Source organism: Xiphophorus hellerii, chromosome 1 (assembly GCF_003331165.1).
Source record: "Xiphophorus hellerii strain 12219 chromosome 1, Xiphophorus_hellerii-4.1, whole genome shotgun sequence".
Lineage (NCBI taxonomy): Eukaryota > Metazoa > Chordata > Actinopteri > Cyprinodontiformes > Poeciliidae > Xiphophorus > Xiphophorus hellerii.
The window spans coordinates 14759439-14781237 of NC_045672.1; the positions used below are offsets into that span (position 1 = coordinate 14759439).

Consider the following 21799-nt stretch of genomic DNA (forward strand, 5'->3'; position numbering starts at 1 on the left):
TAATTATTGATTGATTGGACGGACGAACGGACAGACGGATTCAACAAAGTAACACATTAGGGCAAATTTTATTATGCTAACTTATCACTTATTTATAAAATATTTTGCTTGTTGATATTTATAGATGCCTGATTCATTTTCTTTTCCATATTTTTCTGCATCTCTTCTTACAAAAGTTTCACCTGGTGAATACAGAAAAATTAATACTCCTTTCTGTTCGCTTGTTTTTACGAAACAAAACAAAAACAAGTCAATTTGTTTCGACAAGGATCCTAAAAAATTTAGCCCGCTATTTATTTTCACTGCTGTGACATTTCTGAAACAGGTAACTTACAGATATTACAGGTGTAATGTGAACGCCTCCGGGGCAACAGGTGAGCGTGTGACGTCGGCGCTGCCTCACACTGCGCAGGGTGGAGGAGCTGTCCAGGGTGCTGAAACATCAGACTGGTAATCGGGAGAAACCGGAGAAGACGCCTTGGTTCTTTGTAAAGGAAACATGAAGAGTCATATAAGGATACTCTTTTACACCCACTGGAGACAATTTTTTGAATAACTTGGTATTTGCTAAAGGTTCTTAAAATCTGAAGTAACCTTTTCTTTTTCTCCTCCATCATGGACCTGCTTCCAGCCCAGGAGGCAGCGAAAATTTACCACACCAACTATGTGAGGAACTCCCGGGCCATCGGCGTCATGTGGGCCGTGTTCACCATCTGCTTCTCCATCATCACCATGGTGGTCTTCATCCAGCCCTACTGGATCGGGGACAGTGTCAACACGCCGCAGGCTGGATACTTCGGCCTTTTCCACTACTGCATTGGGAACGCGCTCACCTCGGAGCTCACCTGCAAGGGCAGCGTCTTCGACTTCAACTCCATCCCGTCGCCGGCCTTCAGGACGGCCATGTTCTTCGTGGGGACCTCCATGCTGCTGGTGGTGGGCACCATGGTGGCTTTCAGCTTGTTCTTCTTCTGCAACGCAGGGAACGTCTACAAGATCTGTGCGTGGATGCAGCTAGCCTCAGGTCAGCAGATTGATGACCTTTAATGGAAATGTACAGGAAACAGAATTAATTTTGAATATAGCAAGAAAATAATGATAGCTGATTATGTCAGTATGATGAAGCTATAATGTAATATAACATAAACTAAAGTCTTGAGTCATTGTAATTGTTGGTCATCTGTATTCATTGACTTTCTAGTAATCTAGAGTCATATTTTAAGGTGTTTTTGTTTCTGGGTTCAGTTGATTTGGTTGCTACTCCTGTTTTGTTTTGTTTTTTATTTGGACTTTTCCACTGGTTGTCTGTCTAGACAGCCAGTGGTCATCCAGGTCCATTGTCTGTCTTCATTAATTTGCTGCTTTAGGGATTGACCAGCTTTTGTAATCTTTGCATCAGAGTTGAAAGAAAGTAACACAACCTGGTGGCTTGACATGTTTGTCCCTTTTTTTTAAAAGAAAAACAATAAAATTAAACTGGATCTGCATGACGTAAAACAAGGTCACAGAAATATTTTGGACAGACAAAGAGGCTTAAAATGAAACGATTCCAGTGAAAAATTAATCTTTAGGCACTTTGCCACAAGCAACTTGTGATATGTTTCCATTTTTTAAATGGAAACAGTTGAATCCTAGAGATTTAAGCTTTTGAACCTTTGCTGCAGTTTAAAGTAAAGGTTAGGTGAAGGATGTTGTCTCTCTGTTCTTGTTTCAGGTCTTTGCAGCATTTTGTTTCTGTTTCATTCAGACAAGAATTTCAGATTCTATTGTTATGTTTGAGACGCCTTCCTTTAGGTGCTGTCTGAAACGCCTTCAATTCCATTTGTTAAATTTCCTCATTTGGAAGCACTCATTCCACAATAGCTCGCTGTCATGTGCCACGACTCAATAGAAAATATGAAAAAGCAGTAAAAGTCTGAAAAACGGAGTATTGTCCAGAGTTAAAGGTCACGCTCCCATGCTTCCCCCTACCTGCCTAAACCCTGAGACTCAGCTGTGTGTCTGTGCGACATGATAAAGTCATTGTATCATCTGCCAACATCACACCTCTCTGGTTGCAGGTGTGAAGCGTGTGCTCGTGTGTTGTTCTTCACTGTGGAGGCCGGCTCGGTTTCTGGTGTCAGAATAGACTCTGACACCTCTGAAGGCGGATCTGGTTTCACATAACAGGATAAGATGTCGATGAGCCGCAAACTGGTCTTAAACTGCACAACAAGCCAACCGGAGTTTAAAACCCTGGCAATATTAAACTATAACCTTTTATTATGTGGTAGCTGCATAAGCGGTGGAGGGGAAAGAAATGTACAAGAGGACGGGGATGTGATATTTAGAAATGAATAAAACAGAATCCATATCGCAGATGAAATTATGCCCAACAGCGAGCGACTGGAAATTGTTTGTAATGTCTGAATCCCTTCTCTAGCCGTGTTGATGGCGATGGGCTGCATGATCTACCCTGACGGCTGGAACGCAGCGGAGGTAAAGAGGATGTGTGGCCAGAGGACCGATAAGTACACTCTGGGAAACTGCACCGTGCGCTGGTCCTACATCCTGGCCATCATCAGCATTCTGGACGCCGTCCTCCTGGCTCTGCTGTCCTTCACTCTTGGTAATCGGCAGGACAATCTGTTGCCGGATGGCTTCGAGGTGGAGGGAGCAGGTGAGCGCACCACTGCATTAAAACATTAGAAACAGGTGTATTTCATTTAGATTAATTAGTTCAGAGGGTGTTAGTTTACTTGCATAATTCGATCAAGGCAGTCATCCAATAAAAAAAACAAAAACATGGTTTTACCTTGGCAGGTAATTTTTTTTCCCTCAAGTTCATTAAAAATATTGGAGAAGATTTAAAAGTAGATAATGTGTTTAAATTTTGCTAATCTGATTAGGACAGGAACATTGAGTAAAGGGATTTTATGAAGCTCTTTACTCATTCAATATAAAAATTTAAAAGGGAAGTCAGGTGAGTTAAGAAGTCATGCTACAAAGCAGTTTATACTTGTTATTAAAGCTACAAAGAAGGTGAGTCTTATGAGGACAAATTTTGAAATCTTGTGCAAACATGACATTCATTTAAAAGCTGTCTGAGCAAAATTTAATTCCAGATTGAGAAAATGTATAAAACAAAATCCGTTTTACAGGGGAGACCAGCAAACCTGTTCTGAATTGCAGAGTTTCACAGTGCAAAATGTAATTAAAACAAATAAAGAGAACAGACAAGAAGCCAACAACCAAAACAAAAGCATCACTGATAAGTTTATGTTCACATTACTTTGCATGTCAGAATGTCAAATTAATGTTGCAAACAGCTGACTGTCCGTCTGAGCTGGTCAGGGCGATTACTGGAGGTGCAGATGAATTTATGAAACAAGCTCAGTATCAAATAGTTTCATTGAAGTCCTGAAAATAATTGTTACACAAGGACAACTTGGACTGTTTGAAAGAAATCCTTTAGGGAGTAAGATGGCTCAATATTCCTGGCTTCTTTTCCCTCAAAGTTGCTGCTCAGTTTCTCCGTTTCAACATGTTTAAAATATTTCATTTTGGAAAATAAGTTTCCAATTCATCTTGTACAGATAACTAAAATTACTCTGTCATTACTACTCTTACTTTTTTCCGAGCTGGTTGGGAGCCAGCGGTGTTTTTTAAAATCTACATGAGCTTAAATGGCACTTTTTTTCTTTTACAGAAAACTCGTGAACATATTTATTCAAAATGGAAGGACAATGAAGATCCCAGCTGGAGCAAAACCAAGCTGTTATTTTCCCCTTAAGTTGTAGTGATAGTCTTCTGGTTATTTAATATTTCACCAAATAAACACATGTACACAGTTATTCCGTACTGCATGAAGATCTGTTCTTTTATTGAATGGTGTGTTTTACAGGTTCGTCTTTAAACAACTCACACAAAGTCTATGTTTTTGAATGTGACGCTAATGTAAATTGTACGTTTTTACCTTTAGGTCTCAGCAGATAACATAGCTTACTTTGATATGATCGGTTCGCTACACCATCACAAAACATCAGATCTCACCGACTCTATATTTAAAAACAGGTAAATTATTACTCAACAGTTGGCCATACATACAACCGAGCTCAAACACATCTTCCATACACTTTATTAAAACACAGCTACCCAGCTAAATCATTTTAGCTAAGATATAAGATTTGTTAAAAACTGTACATAACTGTAATATACATAAAGGCAAACTCTTTGGTACAGATATATACAGTTTATTTTCTTTTTTTTTTCCTCCTCCATTTAATTGGGCTTTAACATTTTCTCTCACTGAAACCTTTTACCCCCCTAAACCTGAATTGTAATAGGTGTATGAGAATACCAGCCTCCCATGAGAACAATCAATCTAATTTTTTTATTACATACTTTCCAAATACCAGGTGACATTAGGTTTGTTATGGCTAAATATGACCTACTTAATGATAGTGTCAGAAAGACTCTAGGGGGCCTTAAAAAATATACCACAGTCAGTGTAAATGTCAGCCCAGTGTGCAACTTTCTCAACCTACTTTACAAATACAAACTTTATACCCCCAGAGAGATAGAAGGGGAAAAAAATCATTTTTTATAAAAAGTAACAGCACTAATGAAAATGTAAGCGAAAGTAAGTCCTTTTGAGGGAACAAAGAAAAAAAAAAAAAGGCTACATATCCTTGACTTGTTTTGAGTTTTAGTGCAGGAGTGTAACAAACAAGGATGCTTTCACTAGCAGAACATTGAGACTTTTGCTCTTGGTTGGGTGGGTTAAACGGAGCCCAGCAGCTGGAGCCGACATCAAATAATAAATCCACTGGATTCCTGACGTCACGCCGAGAGGAGAACGGACAAACACAAAGCAAACGTACACAGAAGCAAAAGCTGAACAAGAACATAAGAAATCCAAAACAATAACACAACAAAAAAAAAGAGAAATAAATATTCATTTGATATGCCCAAAGTGGAAAGTGATCTGTTGCAGTCTCTTAAGGAATTGGGAGGGAGGGGAGGTGCAACGCCTGAACATGTCCACTAGAGGGCGAGCCAGGCGTGGCGCAAGCATTCTGCAGCCGTGGCTCTTTTCTCTGGGACCAGCTCCAGCATGGGAAGTAGGAAGTCGGAGAAACACTCTGCTTCCTCGCGGGGCCACTCGTATTTCTCCACCAGGACCTCCAGCAAACCCCACGGCTTCAGTTTGGTGATGTGTTTCAACTCACCTGCAGACAAACGGCACAAGCAACGCTGCATCAGATGGGAGGCTACTAAAAAAATACAATAAAAAAAAAGGGACAGAGCCTTGAAAAAGTCTTGAATGTACTTTGGCATGTTTAACCACAAACCAATTTTATTTAAATGTTGTGCTTTACTGTATTTATAAGCCCAACAAAATGTAGTATATAATTGTAAAAGAATGATTAAAAAACTATATTATTAATAAAGGCTGGAATATTGTAGCTTACGAAAGAACATTAGGGCAATAGCGGATAAAAGAAAAACAAAGTGTGGTTAAAGAGGAGTAAACGTGAGCTCAAAAGTCATTTCAGAGAAAAATAATGTAGAAAATTTAACTTGTAAATTTGCAAGAAAAAAAAACGCAATTTTCCACAGTTAAATGCATAAATTCAAACTAAGATATTCTCTGATATTGTAAAGTCAGACATTTGAAATAAAAAATATTCATAATTTTACTGACTTTAAAATCAAGAATTTTTAGAAATTTACTCCTTCTTTAGCATATTATTATTTCTTCTATCAGCTTTAAGACTCCATCGCAGTGGGTGCATTCGCCCCACCAAATAATTTGACTGGATTCGATGGGAGAACATTTGAAGCTGAACAATGAAAGAAAACCAGTTAGAGGCAACAAAACACTTGACTGGGGCAGAGGTTCATGTTCCAGCAGGAAACGGACCCAGACAGGCAGCCAGAGCTACAATGGATGCATAATACGAAATGTAAAACTTGCTTTTCAGATGTTTTCCCCAAATAAGTTGGAAATCCATGGACTCTTCACAATTATCACCCAGTTTTGGGTTTGTAATGCGAAAGCATCAAAAGGTACAAACATTTTACCAAGACACTATACTTGTTGTGAATTATATTATAATATATAACATTAGTAGCTACAACTTTCTGCTTACCCACTCCAAAAATAATTAGCTTTGGTTTTTTTTTTAAATACATGGAACCAGTTTGAGCCAAAGAACATTTAATAATACAGAAAGAGAAAGGAAGTGAATCTTGACACTTTCTTTTTACCTTTCTTGGTGAAAAAATCCTTGGAATATTTGCCGCTCATTATGAGTTTGCGTGGGACACTCCCCAGCAGCTCAATGATCAGCGCTATGTGGTCTACACCCCAGTGGGTAGCAGAAAAGGAAGAAGACAAACAACATATTGATCAGAGTGTGTCTCAGTCGGGCCCACTCTGGGTGTGTGGGTGGAGGGTTGAAGGAGTTCGAGTCCGACCGACGGCACGTCAGAGTTTACTGATTAAACTAACAGACATTTGAACAGCTCTCCAAAAATTTTTTGCTGCTCAATAAATAAATAGCAGCAGCAACTTTAAGGTAAAAAAAGAGGCTAATCACACAACAAACTGTTGTAATGGCAACAATCGCATTACTTAAGAGATGAAGTATTTTCCATCAGGCACTAACATCTGTCCTGAGTAAATTGATCTGAGACCAAAATACTGGTGTAAACGCACCAAACTGTATTCAGTTTCCCTCAGACCACTTTCAGAGGTGGTCTGAGGGACTGTGGACTGTGATTCCTAATTTCTTTCAGGTCCCAACACATAAATTAACAAAGCACAAGGAAGTGTACCAGGATTTCTGCCAGGGGGAAATAACATGAACGGCCATTAGATTGCTTTGATTTATTTCCAAATACTGCTTCTTTTCCCACCCCCATCTCTTCTAAACATCTACAGAATAAATGTATATTATCATTGTGTTTTGCTATTTAGTTTAATTTATGACGAGGAACTCAAGATTCTGCACACTTGTAACCTCACAACCAGAAGCAATTTTTTTAGGATTTTTGTTCTGGGACATTTTTCTGCTCCAGTGTAGAAGTTTGGATGAAAACGATCCTGAGAGGCCGAGTCGACCGCCGACTAACCCGACTCCCATCAAGTTCAAACTGCTGCAGGGCTATGAACACGGCAAATGTAACTTAAAATATTTAGAAAATCTATACTTTTTAACTCCATCTTGAAATAGTAAAAAAAAGAAACAGACATTTTGTCACAAATTTGGATTAGACTGACTATTAAGCATTAAGCTGGCCTAATGGTCTCTGCTGGCTTAATGCTTTAGTTCTTCTATAAGCATATCAGCAGATCTATGGTTGGTGTTGAAAACCCACAGTGCAGAATGTCTAGTTAAAGTCCAGGTTCTACTGGAGGTTTTTTCCTGTTAGAGAGTTTTTCCTCTCCACTGTCACTACATGCATGCTCAGTATGAGGAGTTGTGACCGCCTACAGTCGCTGCATGCTGTGAGACAATGACTCGATCTAATCCTGAGAAAACTTTTCCACTAATTTGAATAACGAACTGAACTTGACCGGATTGTTTGATAACTACAATCAATACAAATGTAATTATGGCTGGACTTTTTTTTTTTAAAGTGCCGTGATGACATGCGTTCTGAACTGGCGCTCTATAAACTGAATTGAATTTTCCAGGAGGCATGCCCACATTGAGTACAGTGTGACGTTAAAGTAAAGATGGGACAGGACTCTTGCATGTCTCTGCAGAGACTTTTTGCAACACATTTATTGAGAACATAAGTTCTTCTACAACAGAACCCATGAAAAAGTAACTAAAACTAAACTGTTCAGACAACAGATTTTTAATGAAGTGGTCATTTCAGTCTTTCAGTATTTTTAATCATTTTAGCATTAGGTTGCTATAGCTGTACAGCGGTTCATAAAAATACTTTTTTTGATTAACTAAAGCCATCGCATTTCAGTATATTTTTGCTTACAAGTAATAAATGTTAGTGAGAGGATGAAATTATGTGTTGGAGAGAAACAGCAAACATCTGTTGGAGACCAATCGGTAATTATGTCTGAATGTTGGTTTCATTTCTTTCCAAGGCCATGTTTAGATTTAAGGAAACACTTTTCCATGTTTTTAAATCATTTTGTATTCTTCTCCAATGCATATAAAGAGTGCCGTCAAGATCTTTCTCCTTTGGTCCTCCTGTCCACCTTACCCAGAGTGAGCCACAGACAGAGGGGTGGCATACCTCTCTTGGTGAAGTATTCCTGCGAGTATTTCCCACTCAGTGCATAGTGGCGAGGGATTTTACCAAGTAACTCGATCATAAGAGCAAGGTGGTCTGGAAATGAGGCACGTCACGGGAGGGAAAGGGCAGGAGAGGAGAGGTGGAGGAGGAGGAGGATGGCAACAATCAATTAGGAACAATGGATGATGATGATGATGGACAAGTTGATCACAAGCAAACATGGAAAAACTAAAATATTCTAGTAAAATGATGAAACAGGACAAAAACAGATTAATAAAACAACATATTTCAACACAAAATAAATGTCAGGTAACAACAAGCGGTGATGAAAAGCCAGGTGGATAAATGTTTAATGTGCTAAATGTGTAAGAGGCTCATTCACAGCTGCCTGAAGCCCGAGCATCAGCACATATCCGACATTTCAGAGCAGAACCACTTCGGCACAGAAAGTTCAAGCAAAGCAGCGCACTGACATTTACATACAGACGGTGCAAAAGACGTCAAGGAAGCATGAGGAATGATCGATGACAACAAGAAGATGGAAGAGATGTGCCCCATTTCCAGGGTAACTAAAAAGGTTTTAGAGGGTGGGAAATTAAACTCAGGAATGTTTCTCCATAACATCATTAATTCATGACATGAACTTTTGTTTAAATGTTAACAATGTAAATATCTATGCCAACTTCACTGCAAAATACTGTGCAAACTGCACAATAATTAGCAGTGAAATTCCAAAATCGGAGACTTTTTTTATTATTATTAAAATAATGGCAGCAAACAAATCAGAGCTAATAAACTAGGTATAACGCTGTGAGGGCTTTTGCAGAAGCAAAACTTCTGCCGACAAAATGTTTCAGCAGTGAAGCAGGTTTTAAAAGTGCAACCAGATAAAGCAGCTTTAGCAGTAATGCTGCAAGGTTACAAATGAATAAAGAAAGGAGAACGGACAGGAAGAGAAAATTCAAACATTACCTTCATCCCTGGAATAATCTTCACCAGAATGAGGTTCAAACAGATAATCACCAGTGGCGAGCTCAAAGGCCTGAACAAACAAGAGAATCACCATCATCACAGGAAGGAGACGCTGCACACTGTCAACTCTCTGATAAATTCACTGATGCATTTTCAAATTCTGTATAGATTTCTTTTATCATTTTATTACAAAACTAATACAGGGCTAGAACTGTAAAAGTATTTTTGCTTCAGTAAAAAAAAAAAAAACACCAAAACAAATCTATGACATAAGCAGATATTTAATAGTGTGTCATTACTACAGTTGTAATTTAGACTGGCTTTATTAAAAAGTTACGTTTTGCTCCAATAGAGCCTCATGTTACAACCAGTTAAGGAATCTCCTTTTGTCAGACTTGAAGTCAGAAACTACTTTTCCAGTAAATTAACTTATGGAAACCACAGGCCAGCTGGACTCGGCTTTAAACCCTCACATAAAAACAATAAAAGAAAAAAAAAAAGAGCAAGATACAGATGAGCGTTGCCATTTTCTTTATGACTCACTATCCTTTGATAATTAAATACAATAATTGTTAGCTACAAAAATAAATCCAAACCTTATATAGTAAAAACTAAATTTTGCTTAATATTTTTTATTTAATTCTCTATGAGTTATAAGAATTATGAGTCCATTATGAAAAAATTATGAAAATACAAAGTTTACAAAATGGATGGTGAAAATTTTAAATAAATAAAAGTTTGAAATATTTTACTCTATGTGTGGTAAATCTCTATAAAATGACAATTTCACTTTCTGAGATGATTAGCAAGAAATATTGAACTTTTACGCAATATTACTTTTTTTTTTCTTTTAAGATGCATCTGAAAATATGTGCGTTGCACATGTTCCTCTTTCTTATCCAGGTAAAACAAAAAGGTGAACCACATTTCACAATACGTTTACACACTCGCAGCCTCTCACCATGCAGGCTGTGCTCCATATGTCAGCCGGTGTGCTGTATCCTGCACCGATGAGCACCTCTAAGGATCGGTACTGTCGAGTCTGGATGTCTTCTGTAAAGTGCTTATGCTGGGAGAAAAACAAAGAAACCTGTCCTTAAAAACATTTACAAAACGAAAAATATAAAATTTTAAGAATTATAGACATAAGAATTGTACATCTGTCAAGGACTGTCAATAAAGGCAAATCCAGAACATTTTGTGATACACAGACTTGTTTATATCACCTTTCAAGATTTCATCCCTAATCAGGAAATCTCTGTGATTGTTAGCTACTCACCACCCAGCAAGCATTTCCCAGGTCTGCGATCTTGACCTTGATCTTCTCTGCATTGCCTGGCTCAAGAGGGTTAACTAAAAGGGATCCCGCTGTTAACTTGTCTACATCAGAGCAGAAATGGAAGCACAAAGGCAAGAACAGAATTTCTAATCAATAATTCAAAGTTCTAACTAGCAGAACACAGGCTCAAAGATCACGCACATGTAAAAACATTTGACTGACCGTTTCTCAGGCCTTCATGGATTCTGTAATGGCCCTCAGTCTCGTCCTGTTCATCGTCATCTTGCAAGATACTTCGTTCAAGCTCTCCTCGCCCTGAGCGAAGGCGTCTCTGACTGACTCCACTGCTGTGAGCCTCCCTGCCGTCCATCTCGCAGTACAGCTCATTGAAATCTGTAGACTCCACACCGTTGCACAGGGTGTGGACTGGGGACTCTTTATGTAGCTCCTCCGGAGACTCGGCGTTCCCGTTGTGTTGGTCTTCATTTGAACAGCTGGACTTCCTCTCCTCCACCTCTGCATGGCCGTTGCAGTTTGCCTCTGGCGGCTCGTCTGGTCCCACTCTCATGTTATCTGGAGTCTCTGACGGTTTATTAAAGACAATAACTTAAGAACGAGTTTTTGACCGTTGTAGGATTCTAGAGACTCACTTAAGCAGCTATGATGCCTGGTTTTAGACCAGTATGATTTTTTTAGATTCATAAAAAAAAAATAACAAAATAGACTTCCAGCTTCTTACCAGCTGGTTCGTCACTTCTGAACTCCTCAACAGAAACTTGTCTGAGAGGAGCGCAGGCTCGTCCCTTGGGAGACTGTGGCTCTTTGTCTTCCTCGTCATCCTCGCGTGTCTCTGTGGTCTTCTCCATCTCCTCCATGTCCATAATGCATTTTTCCAGTAGCTCTGCCTGACGCTTCTGTTTCTTTTTTAACTTCTTCTTTTTGTTCTTGGACATTTTCACAGTCTAAGAGAAACACAGGAAAGAAAAATAGCACGGCAAACGTTACATGTTTGTTTTGGAGGTAAAAATGGGGGAGGCCGATTTCTGTGCAGAAAAATAAAATGTATACCTGTTTTGGGGCTGGTGCTGTGCTTACTGCAAAGACAACATTGAGTGAGCGTAAAATCTTATTAATTTCAGGTTAAACCTTTAAATGTTCTTTGATTTTATTGTTTGCGTGTCAGTCATACTTGCTGAGCCGGAGGGGGGAGGCGCTCCGGCTCGCTGCCATTCTGTAGCTTCAGCTGCAAGCTTTCGGACGTAGGGCTCATCAACGCTCATCAGAATATTCTCTGGTTTTATATCCGTGTGGATAATCTGACACTTTGTGTGCAGGTAGTCCAAACCTTGCAGAACCTCAGAAATAAACCAGAGAAAAATGATTATTTACCTCCAAAAGTTATGTTTGATCATTAAACTTTTATAATATGCATCAGTGCCACATGTTCAACGTTCCTTTTTCAAAGTTGGCTGTTGCAAAGTTATTTTCCTGTATTCATGAAACCACTTCTGTCAATTTTCTACATTGACAAAGAGGCACAGATATCCTGAAAATAATATTTGCTCCAAATAAAAACAAACATTGTATTGTGAGACATCATTTGTAAACAAAAACAGAAAAGTGGGAGTTTGTCTGTATTGTCAAGGTAAAATTAGCAATTTTTTTGTTGTTTCTTGAAGTTTTTCCCTAAATGTTTTTTTTTTTCTGCTGTACACACTGACCCTAAGAAATCTCTCAAGTCCCACTCCTCAATCCTGTCCTCCTTGATTCCCAGTCTTTTTTCTCAGTAAACTGTAAAAGCTCCAACATATTTAGTGATCAAGTGTCCCAATCTCTGATTCTAAGATGTTTACGTTTTGGAACCAATTCAAGACAAAGTCAGGGGTGTTGGGTTTGCACCCACCAATTAACAAATGCAGGTAAATTCCTGAAGTAGCAGGATTGCAATTTAAACAGAACAACAGTATTTAAGTTTCACAACTGACCTATTGGAGGAAGCAGTGCCGCTTAGCAGCTAATAGAATTATTAATAATACAGAAAAGGAACTACGGAGTAAAATGGTTTCACAGTTCCAGTGTAAAGTGGTTGACAAAACCAAAAAACTTCTTTCAAAATCAGAAGTAGAGAGAATAAACTATTTTATTAAGGAGCAATGGGGAAAAAATAGTGTAAAATAGTGACTTCAACACAGCTGAGTCAAAAGGCATAATTACCTTTTGATTGGTGTGTCAGCAGGTTTTGCAACAATCCGGCCTTTAAACATTAATTTGATTCAGGTCAGTTAGAGGAGGAATGAATCTAAAAGCTGCAGGACAATGGCACTAAATCACTGGAGTTATAAACTCCTGTTCCAAAGCAAGAACATTTCCAAAAAACAGTAATAAGGCAACAAGGATTACAGAACGAGTCACAACATGTTGCTCTGAATGACCAAACCCTAAATGTGGTCAAGAACGTTATTTTTCTCAGTTTTTTGGAATTACTACATCCACCTTCTGCCATAACCTGCACACTGAAGCACACAGGCAACATTTCTGATTACTCAAAAAAAAAATTACACTGATTTTTTATATATATTCTGGCTGAATAAGTCATTTATGACTACGGCAAAGATCTCCTGTAAAACACGACAGGAGTATTTAACAGTTTACCTGCTCAGTTACCACGACATGCTCTGCCCTGACTGGTTTCCACCCTTCACACAGGCTGAGCCTTCATGGTGACTCATCAGCTTTAAAAAGGTGAGACTGAGGCTCTCGTATTACCTGCTTAATGATGCTCTTCACACAAGGCAGGGGCAGCCCTTGGTAATTTGACTTTATAATCCATTTTAACAAGTGATGTCCCAACACCTCAAACACCATACAGACATCTGGAGAACAGCAGTTAAGACAGTAACACTGGGAGAGGAAAAAACTGAAAGAAAAACAGTTTAGGGAGCATGTGAGCATACGTAAGGTGGAGCATTAGTTATGCAGAACAAGGGGCTCTCGGATTACAGCTGCAGCATTCAGCAGATCTTACTTAGTCAGACTGCTATGATATCTAGAGATCCCTTTGGGTCACACATAGATATATGTGTTACACCCATGCTCTGCCGTTCAAAGCTGTTACGCTTTGTAACTCTATATTCCTCACAACATATTTTTGGGAAGTAAAGTTTCATCTCTTAGTAGGAAGTGCTTTCACCGCTTTCACACGATAACGAACAACAACAACAAAAAAAAAACAGGCTGTGACATTCTGCTGTGAAGGATACGAGTCCCGTTGACCCCAGAGATCTTGAAGTCGTCGAGCAGCTGGACCACCATTTCACGCTTTGGGTCGTCGGGGTCTGAGTTTCTCACCTGAAGATAAGGAAACATCACAATGCAAAGGAAAACAATCAGGACTCACATTTTCACTCGCGTTACGCGCTCACCGCTGCAGAGTGCCATTTGCAAAAAAATAAATAAATCAGCCGCCACAGAGACAGCTTCTTCCCTCAGGCTGTCTGATAAACGCAATGAACCCTGACAGCCTGAGTAATCAGTTACTCTGCTGTGAAACAAAATTAATTTATTTGAAAAAAATAGGTGTACATAGACAAATATGCACAAATATGCACAAATATGCGTATATTGCCTCTGAAGTTTACAGTAGGGAAAATAAGTATTAGATACACTGATTAGGGGATTCACTGATTTCTAAGGAACCTCTCCTGCTGTTTGGATATCAAGAGGTACGACAGGTGTTTCAACATTTCCAAGCGCTCATCTGAAGGAAGATTTATGTTGTAACAATCCAAATGGATTTAAACCCCCAGTGTCCTCTGTACTGTAGATTGTCCCTAAACCATAATCCAGCTTAAAGCAGCACCCATCTGTGATTAAAATTTGTCTGTAATGTATTCGCTACTACTCTGAGAGCAAAGAGAAGTGACGTTTCTGATTTCAAAACAGGTTGTTTAGGAGTCATTGATGGTAGGAAGAACAATTTGTCCAACTTTCCAACTTCACCGGAACACAAAGAATCCATTCGTCTCTAAAACAGATCGAACTTGATTCAAAGTCTGTGTGCCGATTTCTCCCTGTTTTTACAAGTTACTTCAAAATTCTGCTGAACATTAATTGCGGTCTTTGCATTCAAGAGTTCATTTGTGCAGTTAACCCTGCAACTTACAGATCTAAGGAGTTTGATCTCATCCACTGCCGTCTCGGTGTAGTGCTCTGCGCTCTTCACAACTTTCATCGCAACAAATCTTTTAACCCTGGAATAACAAAACAAGTGATATTTGCTAAAAAGAATTGAAGTAGAAACACTTAATTAAGCAAGTATAAAAAAAATACAGGATCTTAGGAAAAAAAGAGAAGCTTGCGTTGAAAGTAAGGTGAAAATATTTTGTCATACTGGATGTCCCAGGCGAGCCATACGGTTGAGAAATGTCCCCATCCTAGTTTACGGATTACATGGTATTTCCCATTGTAAAGGTCTCCTACTTTTACATGATGGTAGCCACCTGGAAGAGAAGAAAATACCTCTGATGGAACAGTTCAACAGATACCAGAAAAGAGACGAAGCTCATGTGCATGCAGTGCAATCTCTGGTTATACATTAACAACAGTTTGGATTATGTCTGAGTCATATAAGCTTCTCCACAACCCAACTTCCCTCACTGAGTTAATAAGCAACCAACAATGCTGTGTGGATCTGTGGCCTGAAAAACATACTGATGACTTCATTAAGTATTTACATTCATTTCTTCTTTTCCAGAGCAACTGAAATGTAATGCTTAAACACAGGCGCACACCTTTGCAGTAGTCGTTGGGGTCTTCCTGCTCCTCATCGTCCGAGCCCAGAATCTCCTCAGGTTCCTCCGGCTCCTGGGGCGAGGTCTCTTGTTGTGGTGGCTGTCGAGATCGAACATTTGGTGGCTGTCTGATGGGCGGACAAAAAAAAAAAAAAAGAAGACCACATTAGGAATAAGGCTTCTTCTGTAATTTGTGTTTTACCTCCCAAAAATAATTTTTAAAGCCCTATACAACATTAGTCAAAAATACATCGATTTTGAGAGCATTAGTAACATTTTTAATATCTGGTCACAAAAACAAACTATTCTTTTTTTTTTTTTGTGCCACATTTCAGTTTATCAGCACAGTCCTATTTTATTGTAAGAGATAAATAAAAAGGTTTTTCCAAAGTCAATGAGTCAAAACGTTAAACAGTAATTTCCAGTTTTGTCAAAAATAAACGTGATTTTCTTTTTTCCATTACAGGGTTGCACTAATTGAAAGAGCTTAAAATTATATGTCGATAAAATATCAACAGTAAACATTAAATGCTGGAGTGACACACGGTTAAACCTAAAAATTAATTTAACATAATGTCCAAATCATATGAAAATCAAAATGGATAAATGAATCAGAACTCCCACAATTTGTTATTGTAAAAGTTAGTAATAAATTCTTAAAATTTGATTTATTGCCAACTGAAAGCAGATGCTAAGACTTTAGCTTTGATGTATCATGATCAAAGCAGCCAGAGACCAGCTTGCTGAGCCTGTGCTGGGTAATTCTGAATTTTCTCCTTTGAAAAATAGACAAAGTTTTAGTGTAGAGCATTTACTGTAGTGTTGGTTTGTCCTTAATTCCAAACAAGGATGGATTTAACTATAATCTGTACCATTCTAAAACATCATGCAATCAATTAACTTTAAAATAAAATCACAAGTTGAAAATCAAAACCAACACAATTTGCACTGGTGATATTTAAATGACCCATAAAGTCTGTTTTTATTATGCAACGGGATAAAAATACCTGTGGACCTACAGTGATATAAACATGAGTCCTGCTTTGTCGCCTTAGATGTTTTAAACCACAACAAAGATTAAAAAAGTGGTAAATAAACTTCAAAATAGAACAGATCATAAAACAGACGCTAAAGCAGCACAAGTGGAAAGCACAAGAAACAAATGCACTGAAACATTAGCTATTTTTAACACCTGGTTTACCTAAACCACAAAGCAAATCTTTGTTTACTGGGAGTTCTGCTTATCCAAAACAGGGCAAAGTTGGAGGAGCAACAGGAGCTGTACAAGAAGTACTGATCATGTGGGTCACAGATTTAACGTTTATGATGAGGTTTTGCATTTTATTTACTTTCAATATGAAATGCATCGTGTGATCTTTTACATCAAAATACACAATGACATTCAAACATCATCATCAGAAAACTATAGGAAACATTTGAGATAATTTATGCAGCAATCTGAGTTTTCCACATGATGAGTACATTTGAGGAAAATGAACTCATGTACTTAGACACAGCTACTGTGGCTACAAAACCAGCTCGCATCATCATCATCATCGTCGTCCCTCTTTCATCATGCTTGACAGCGAGTTTGAGGTATGTTTACTGAGATGCTGCTAGGTTTTTGCCGTCTACTTTGGTCTCTGGCATCATCTTGTGGTTCATTCAAATTCAGCTTTGCAAACCTAAGTAGAGTTGCAATTTTCTTTTTATAAATAAAAAACTTTTTCATGGTACAGAACACTTAAGTGTTTTTCCTTGTTGTGCTGTCCTGAAGTTTGACACTTAAAATACTTAAGTATACTTCACTTCACAGTTCTCCACGACTTTGTTGGTCTCGAGCATAAAATAATATATATAAACTGCATGGCACCTTTTCTTAAAGTGCTGTGCATTGGCTTCAAGTGTCTAAAATATAACAAAATAAATTGAACCAGACTGTGCTCTAAGGTCTGTGTTTAAAGGCATTCGAGAACAACCTCCAGCCTTTAACAGAAAAGAGTAACAATCATGGCTTTATACGTATATCGCTGAACTCTTGATCCCTTGTAGGTTAATGTTCATTGGGGTGTTGTGGTGTTTGTGTGCAGAGCACCGCAAGTAAACAGCATTTAAACATTTAAACTTGGTTTTCTTTAAACAGCTGCCCTGAAACATGTGCAGTCACGTTTGAAAGAATCAGCACAAGTAAAGGCTGTAAAAGAGGAGCAGTGGTAGCACAGAGTGTTCATTTGTGTGGAAACACCCACCCAAAGGCATGATGTGCAAGATTACATACAACAAATCAAGTCAACCTGAAATTTAAAACAGGTGATCTATGATCAGTAAATATAGAAAGTAACTGGAGTTTATGTAACAAATACATAAAATACATGGATATGATTTTACGGTAGATTAGAGTTCTTGAACGTCAGCACACTTGAGAAATAAACTTCTAGCTTACGTTGATTTTGATCGTCATTTAGTTTGTCTTTACCTACATTTTTGCATATTCTACATCGTTTTTAATTTAGTATTTATGAACATAATAGCCTACATTCAGATAAATAGTTTTTGAGGAAAATTTCAACAAGGAGCTTTCAGTAGTGCGAAAATTAAACAGAACCAGACTGAAAAAGACTATTGGATTCCATGTCAGCAGACGGATGTTCTGTCTTAATTAAAAACAATAAATATTGATACATGCCACACACCAACACGTTTTACCCTTGACAGTTTTCCTTGTAAGATATTTGCAATAATGTGATTTTAAACTTTTAAAATATATGGAATTCATTAATTATATACTTCTCCACTACATCAGCATCAACATTGCACACTTATATTGTGACAATATGTTCACAACATATCATCCAGTCAATATTCACATTGCTACCAGATATAGTTTCAAACCAATCAAGGTACAAAATAGCATCCATTTCAGGAATGAAAGTGCTGGATCCAGAAATATTTGAGAAGTTTCCAAAAGCAGAAAGAATCTAAAATTTGTGAGTAACGAGAAGATACTCAGGGATCAATGATGAGCCAACAAAAAACACAAGCTCACCCTAAGCTGCTGGATTCACTCACATTGTGCCCCTGCTACTTTTCTAGTCAAGGTTTAAGATGCGTTTAGACCAAACATTTCTTTTCAACATGTAGGGTTTATTTAACCCATCCGATCCATTTCTACTAAAGTAATAAAATTACAAATTATTTGTATGTTCCATGGAAACATTAAAACCTAACAATAACTTTAACAAAAGTAATTCATGAAAATATATTTTATTTTTCCTTTTGAGGTACACCAATTCTTCAACTTCAGCGCATTTGACTTGCACAACATCCTACACAGAAAGATACAAATCAAAAAGTTCTCAAATTATTTGCTTTTGTCAACTTTGGTTTGCATTTTACAGCTATCTAACCATACTTTTTGTCTTAATATTTGTCAGTTCTGTCAAAGCCAGTTTCTAAAAAATAAACTGAACAAAAACTAAATCATGAAACATCTTTTGATTTCTGAAAATCAAATTGTTATTTAGATCAAATGAAGCAGTTGTCTAAAAGTTGTTGTTGTTTTTTTAAATAGTTCTTCATGGCAGCTTTGCTGTAATGCCATGCCAGCAAGTTGTCTGGAGAGAAGTATTTCTAAGCGGACCGTTTTCAGAGAAACGCCATGCTTCAGTGGGCTGATGTGGGCTTCTTCATTCTCTAGTTTTAAATATAGCTCAGGCTGTTACATAACACTCTGTAGGATGTCACTGGTGCCGTTAGGACTATTACATTGTAAGATGCAACAAAACAATCAGTTCGACATGTCCATGTCATCAGTTCACTTTCAACTACAAGTGATGCTTTGTTAAACTGCATCATATCCTGGCCATTTTATCAGTAAGGGACATTGTTGATTTATTTCAGCCCAATTATATTGTACAGTGTGTGCAAAACGATGGCCTAAATGTGGTACAGCTTGCTATCCAGGACCACTTCATGCTCATAAACACAATTGAAAGTTATAGAAGCAAGCTAAGTGAGACCAACTCTCAGACTTAGGTAATCAAGGTTGATTTGTACCATCACTACTAGATATGCCATCCTCTCCAAAAATGGTTGCAGTTTTGGCAATTCCCAGGGATCACGTAAAATAAAACTAAGGAGTTGTTTTTTTTTTTCTCTATCCCTTCATGGTTGCAACATTGCTGAGGTTAACTTTTGGTGTTTTAGTTGCACAAAACCATATTTGAATTACCTGAAGACAACATAATTAACTAAATGGTCTGTTGAAAGTCTAAATTACTCATTTAAAATCTAATTTAGTTATTCTGTGCAGATTCCACAGTTCATCAAAAATTGGAAATCATTTTAACCCCATTTTTAGAAATTATTTTTAAAGATACACATATGTTTGTTTTGAGGAAAAATATCCTGTTGCTGTTATTTTTCTACTGTATGTGTGGCTTTTCATCTGAATAAGAGACTATTAGCTGTCATTTGTTCTAACAAATGAAAAGGCAGATCATTTCTCAAGGATCAGTTGTTGAACACAATTTTTTTTTTTAATTAAGTAAGCATTTTTTATGGTGTTAGGTCACAAGTTTGCAAGTTTCAAATTAGAGGGAAATAAAATGTCCCTGAATTTAACCTTTTAAAGCCTTGCAATCATCTTAATTTTCAACCTATATACAGTATATTGGTGTATATTAAAAAAAAATCTTAATGCTGTTTTAGTTTGACTTGTTTTGATACAGCACCTTTAAATTTTTTTCCAAATAATTACTTCAAGCAGAACATAGTGAACAAAAACCTATAGAGATGCACAATATTTATGTGGGGTATTGCAATGGCAAATTACTTTGGTGGATGAATACATTTTAAATGTTATGCATTGGAAATCTGTCTTGCCAGTCATATTTTTGAAGCTAGATTAACTTTCACTCTCTTTTAGATCCTAGTGATAAAGATGCTGAAACTCAGACATCAGTGGCAGGTGACAGAAATGAAAAGAGTGACGGGAATGTGGCTGGAAAATACCGTCATTGCAATATTCAATAACTACACTGCAATTTCTCGATTTTCACAAAACATAAAGCCCTACTAGGATATTATCTGAAGAGCCGTCAAAAGCCAATACATCCACAGACAAGATGCAAAACTCAGAAAGCTGTGGAAGTGAGCCATGAGATCCATTGTTATGACTTGAGACAATGAGTTGCATTTGTTAAATTACCCACACCACCGTCAAACATGCCGTTAACGTCAGAGCCAGCTAGTGACAGGAAAAGTGTGAAACCGCAGGACGCAGCACCCTTTAACTAAACTCAGCTGACAAGACGCATGTCAATATGATGTTCTTCGGCTCAATAATAAAATAGGACACGATATAAAACGACAATAAACCTCACTTTTTGTTGGTCTTTTTCGCCTTGGCCCTCTTCTTCCTTGCCTGGAGTGCCAGAACTGAAAAGAGAAGATAAAGAAATCCTGTTGCCATTGTTTGTCTTTTGATCTGCAGCTGACACTTGAGACAAAAAGGCATGAAACAAAGAAGATCAGTTTAAACTTAATTAGCATTATAGGCTCTGCTCTACTTCATTGTGCATTGAATTGTGTCGTCTTTATGGCTGCCGACAGCCGTCAGACTTTATTTACACACAAAAAAATAAATAATCTATGGGTGCACCCCCCTCAGTGTATGCACAAACCCCGTTAAATAACATCACCGGGCTACCAACCAAGGCAACCGCACCGCAACAACACGCCACTATGGCATGAAGTAATATCACACGCCATACCATAAATATACCACGCCGTCAGAGGTTTAGGTTGTGTTAAATATAGAGAGAGCTGGAAAGCTAAAAGTACAACGTTAATCCTGACGCTAAAGCTAATGAAGCTAACGAAGCTCGCTCCGGCGCAGTGCGCGACAGACGCGGCGAAATAAGCCACATATATTCACAACGACAGCTTGGCTGCATTTTACATTGTGTAGCAGCAATAGCGACATCAGCTACAGAGTAATCACATGCATGGCCCAACTCAGTTGAAACGGTCTGCAGGGCGTCGCGTAAAGATTTACCTTTCCTCTCCATGGTGGCTGGATTCGTAGCCTAGCAGCTAGCTACGCCACCAGTGATCGAATGTTCCACGCATGCGCACTGGCTGGTTTTGCCCCAAGCAGAGGTTCCTTAGTGACGTCCGAACCTGAGCTTTAAACCTTTTTTCATGAATTTCTCTCGCTTGAAGCTGCAGGCGATGACACTAATAGGTGTCCGTGCTCGTGCCTCAATCTCATGGTTGTTTGTTATTTGTGAAAAAAGGCTTCAGTGACGCTGCCAGGCAGTTCTGCAGGACGGGGTGCTTAGATGGTTTGCGCCATTGACAAAATAAATGTTGCAGTATGGTTTGTGCCAGATACTAGAGTTGAATATGAATGAGGCTTATAAATATTTTTTCGTCTGTGATTCATAGCTTAAACGTTCTTTATAAGATCCAGACTGATAACAGATTTTTATGCCAATTTTGTTGC

At 38.1% G+C, this 21799-nt stretch overlaps 2 protein-coding genes across 3 annotated transcripts; one reads left to right on the top strand and one right to left on the bottom strand.

Annotated features, from left to right (window-relative positions):
- The first annotated feature begins 481 nt into the window (after window positions 1–481).
- Window positions 482–3900, top strand: lhfpl5b (LHFPL tetraspan subfamily member 5b). The gene is made up of 3 exons (XM_032573319.1): window positions 482–1024; window positions 2423–2659; window positions 3689–3900. The coding sequence occupies exons 1-3, from the start codon at window positions 616–618 to the stop codon at window positions 3697–3699; spliced, it is 657 nt and encodes a 218-aa protein (XP_032429210.1). The 5' UTR covers window positions 482–615; the 3' UTR covers window positions 3700–3900.
- On the bottom strand, window positions 3836–21537 carry srpk1a (SRSF protein kinase 1a). 2 transcript variants are annotated; one of them, XM_032573307.1, is made up of 16 exons: window positions 21350–21537; window positions 20676–20730; window positions 15292–15419; window positions 14892–15000; window positions 14664–14751; window positions 13762–13849; window positions 13268–13374; window positions 11691–11856; window positions 11570–11595; window positions 11241–11463; window positions 10724–11083; window positions 10502–10602; window positions 10184–10291; window positions 9223–9292; window positions 8251–8343; window positions 3836–5210 (listed from the first exon to the last, which is right to left on the bottom strand). In XM_032573307.1, the coding sequence occupies exons 1-16, from the start codon at window positions 21360–21362 to the stop codon at window positions 5026–5028; spliced, it is 1920 nt and encodes a 639-aa protein (XP_032429198.1). In that variant the 5' UTR covers window positions 21363–21537; the 3' UTR covers window positions 3836–5025. The 2 variants fall into 2 exon arrangements, with proteins under 2 accessions (XP_032429198.1, XP_032429188.1); XM_032573297.1 differs by lacking the exon at window positions 8251–8343 and adding an exon at window positions 6253–6345 and having other exon boundaries at window positions 21350–21531.
- Between the last annotated feature and the right edge of the window lie 262 nt (window positions 21538–21799).

Bases quoted from the DNA above. Each gene is read 5' to 3' on its own strand.
- lhfpl5b (XM_032573319.1), top strand. From the start codon at position 616: ATGGACCTGCTTCCAGCCCAGGAGGCAGCGAAAATTTACCACACCAAC. The intron at 1,025-2,422 runs GTCAGCAGATTG...TCCCTTCTCTAG, and splicing joins GTGGATGCAGCTAGCCTCAG to CCGTGTTGATGGCGATGGGC.
- srpk1a (XM_032573307.1), bottom strand. The intron at 10,603-10,723 runs GTCAGTCAAATG...GCTCTGATGTAG, and splicing joins CCATGAAGGCCTGAGAAACG to ACAAGTTAACAGCGGGATCC. The intron at 10,292-10,501 runs GTGAGTAGCTAA...TTTTTCTCCCAG, and splicing joins TGGGAAATGCTTGCTGGGTG to CATAAGCACTTTACAGAAGA.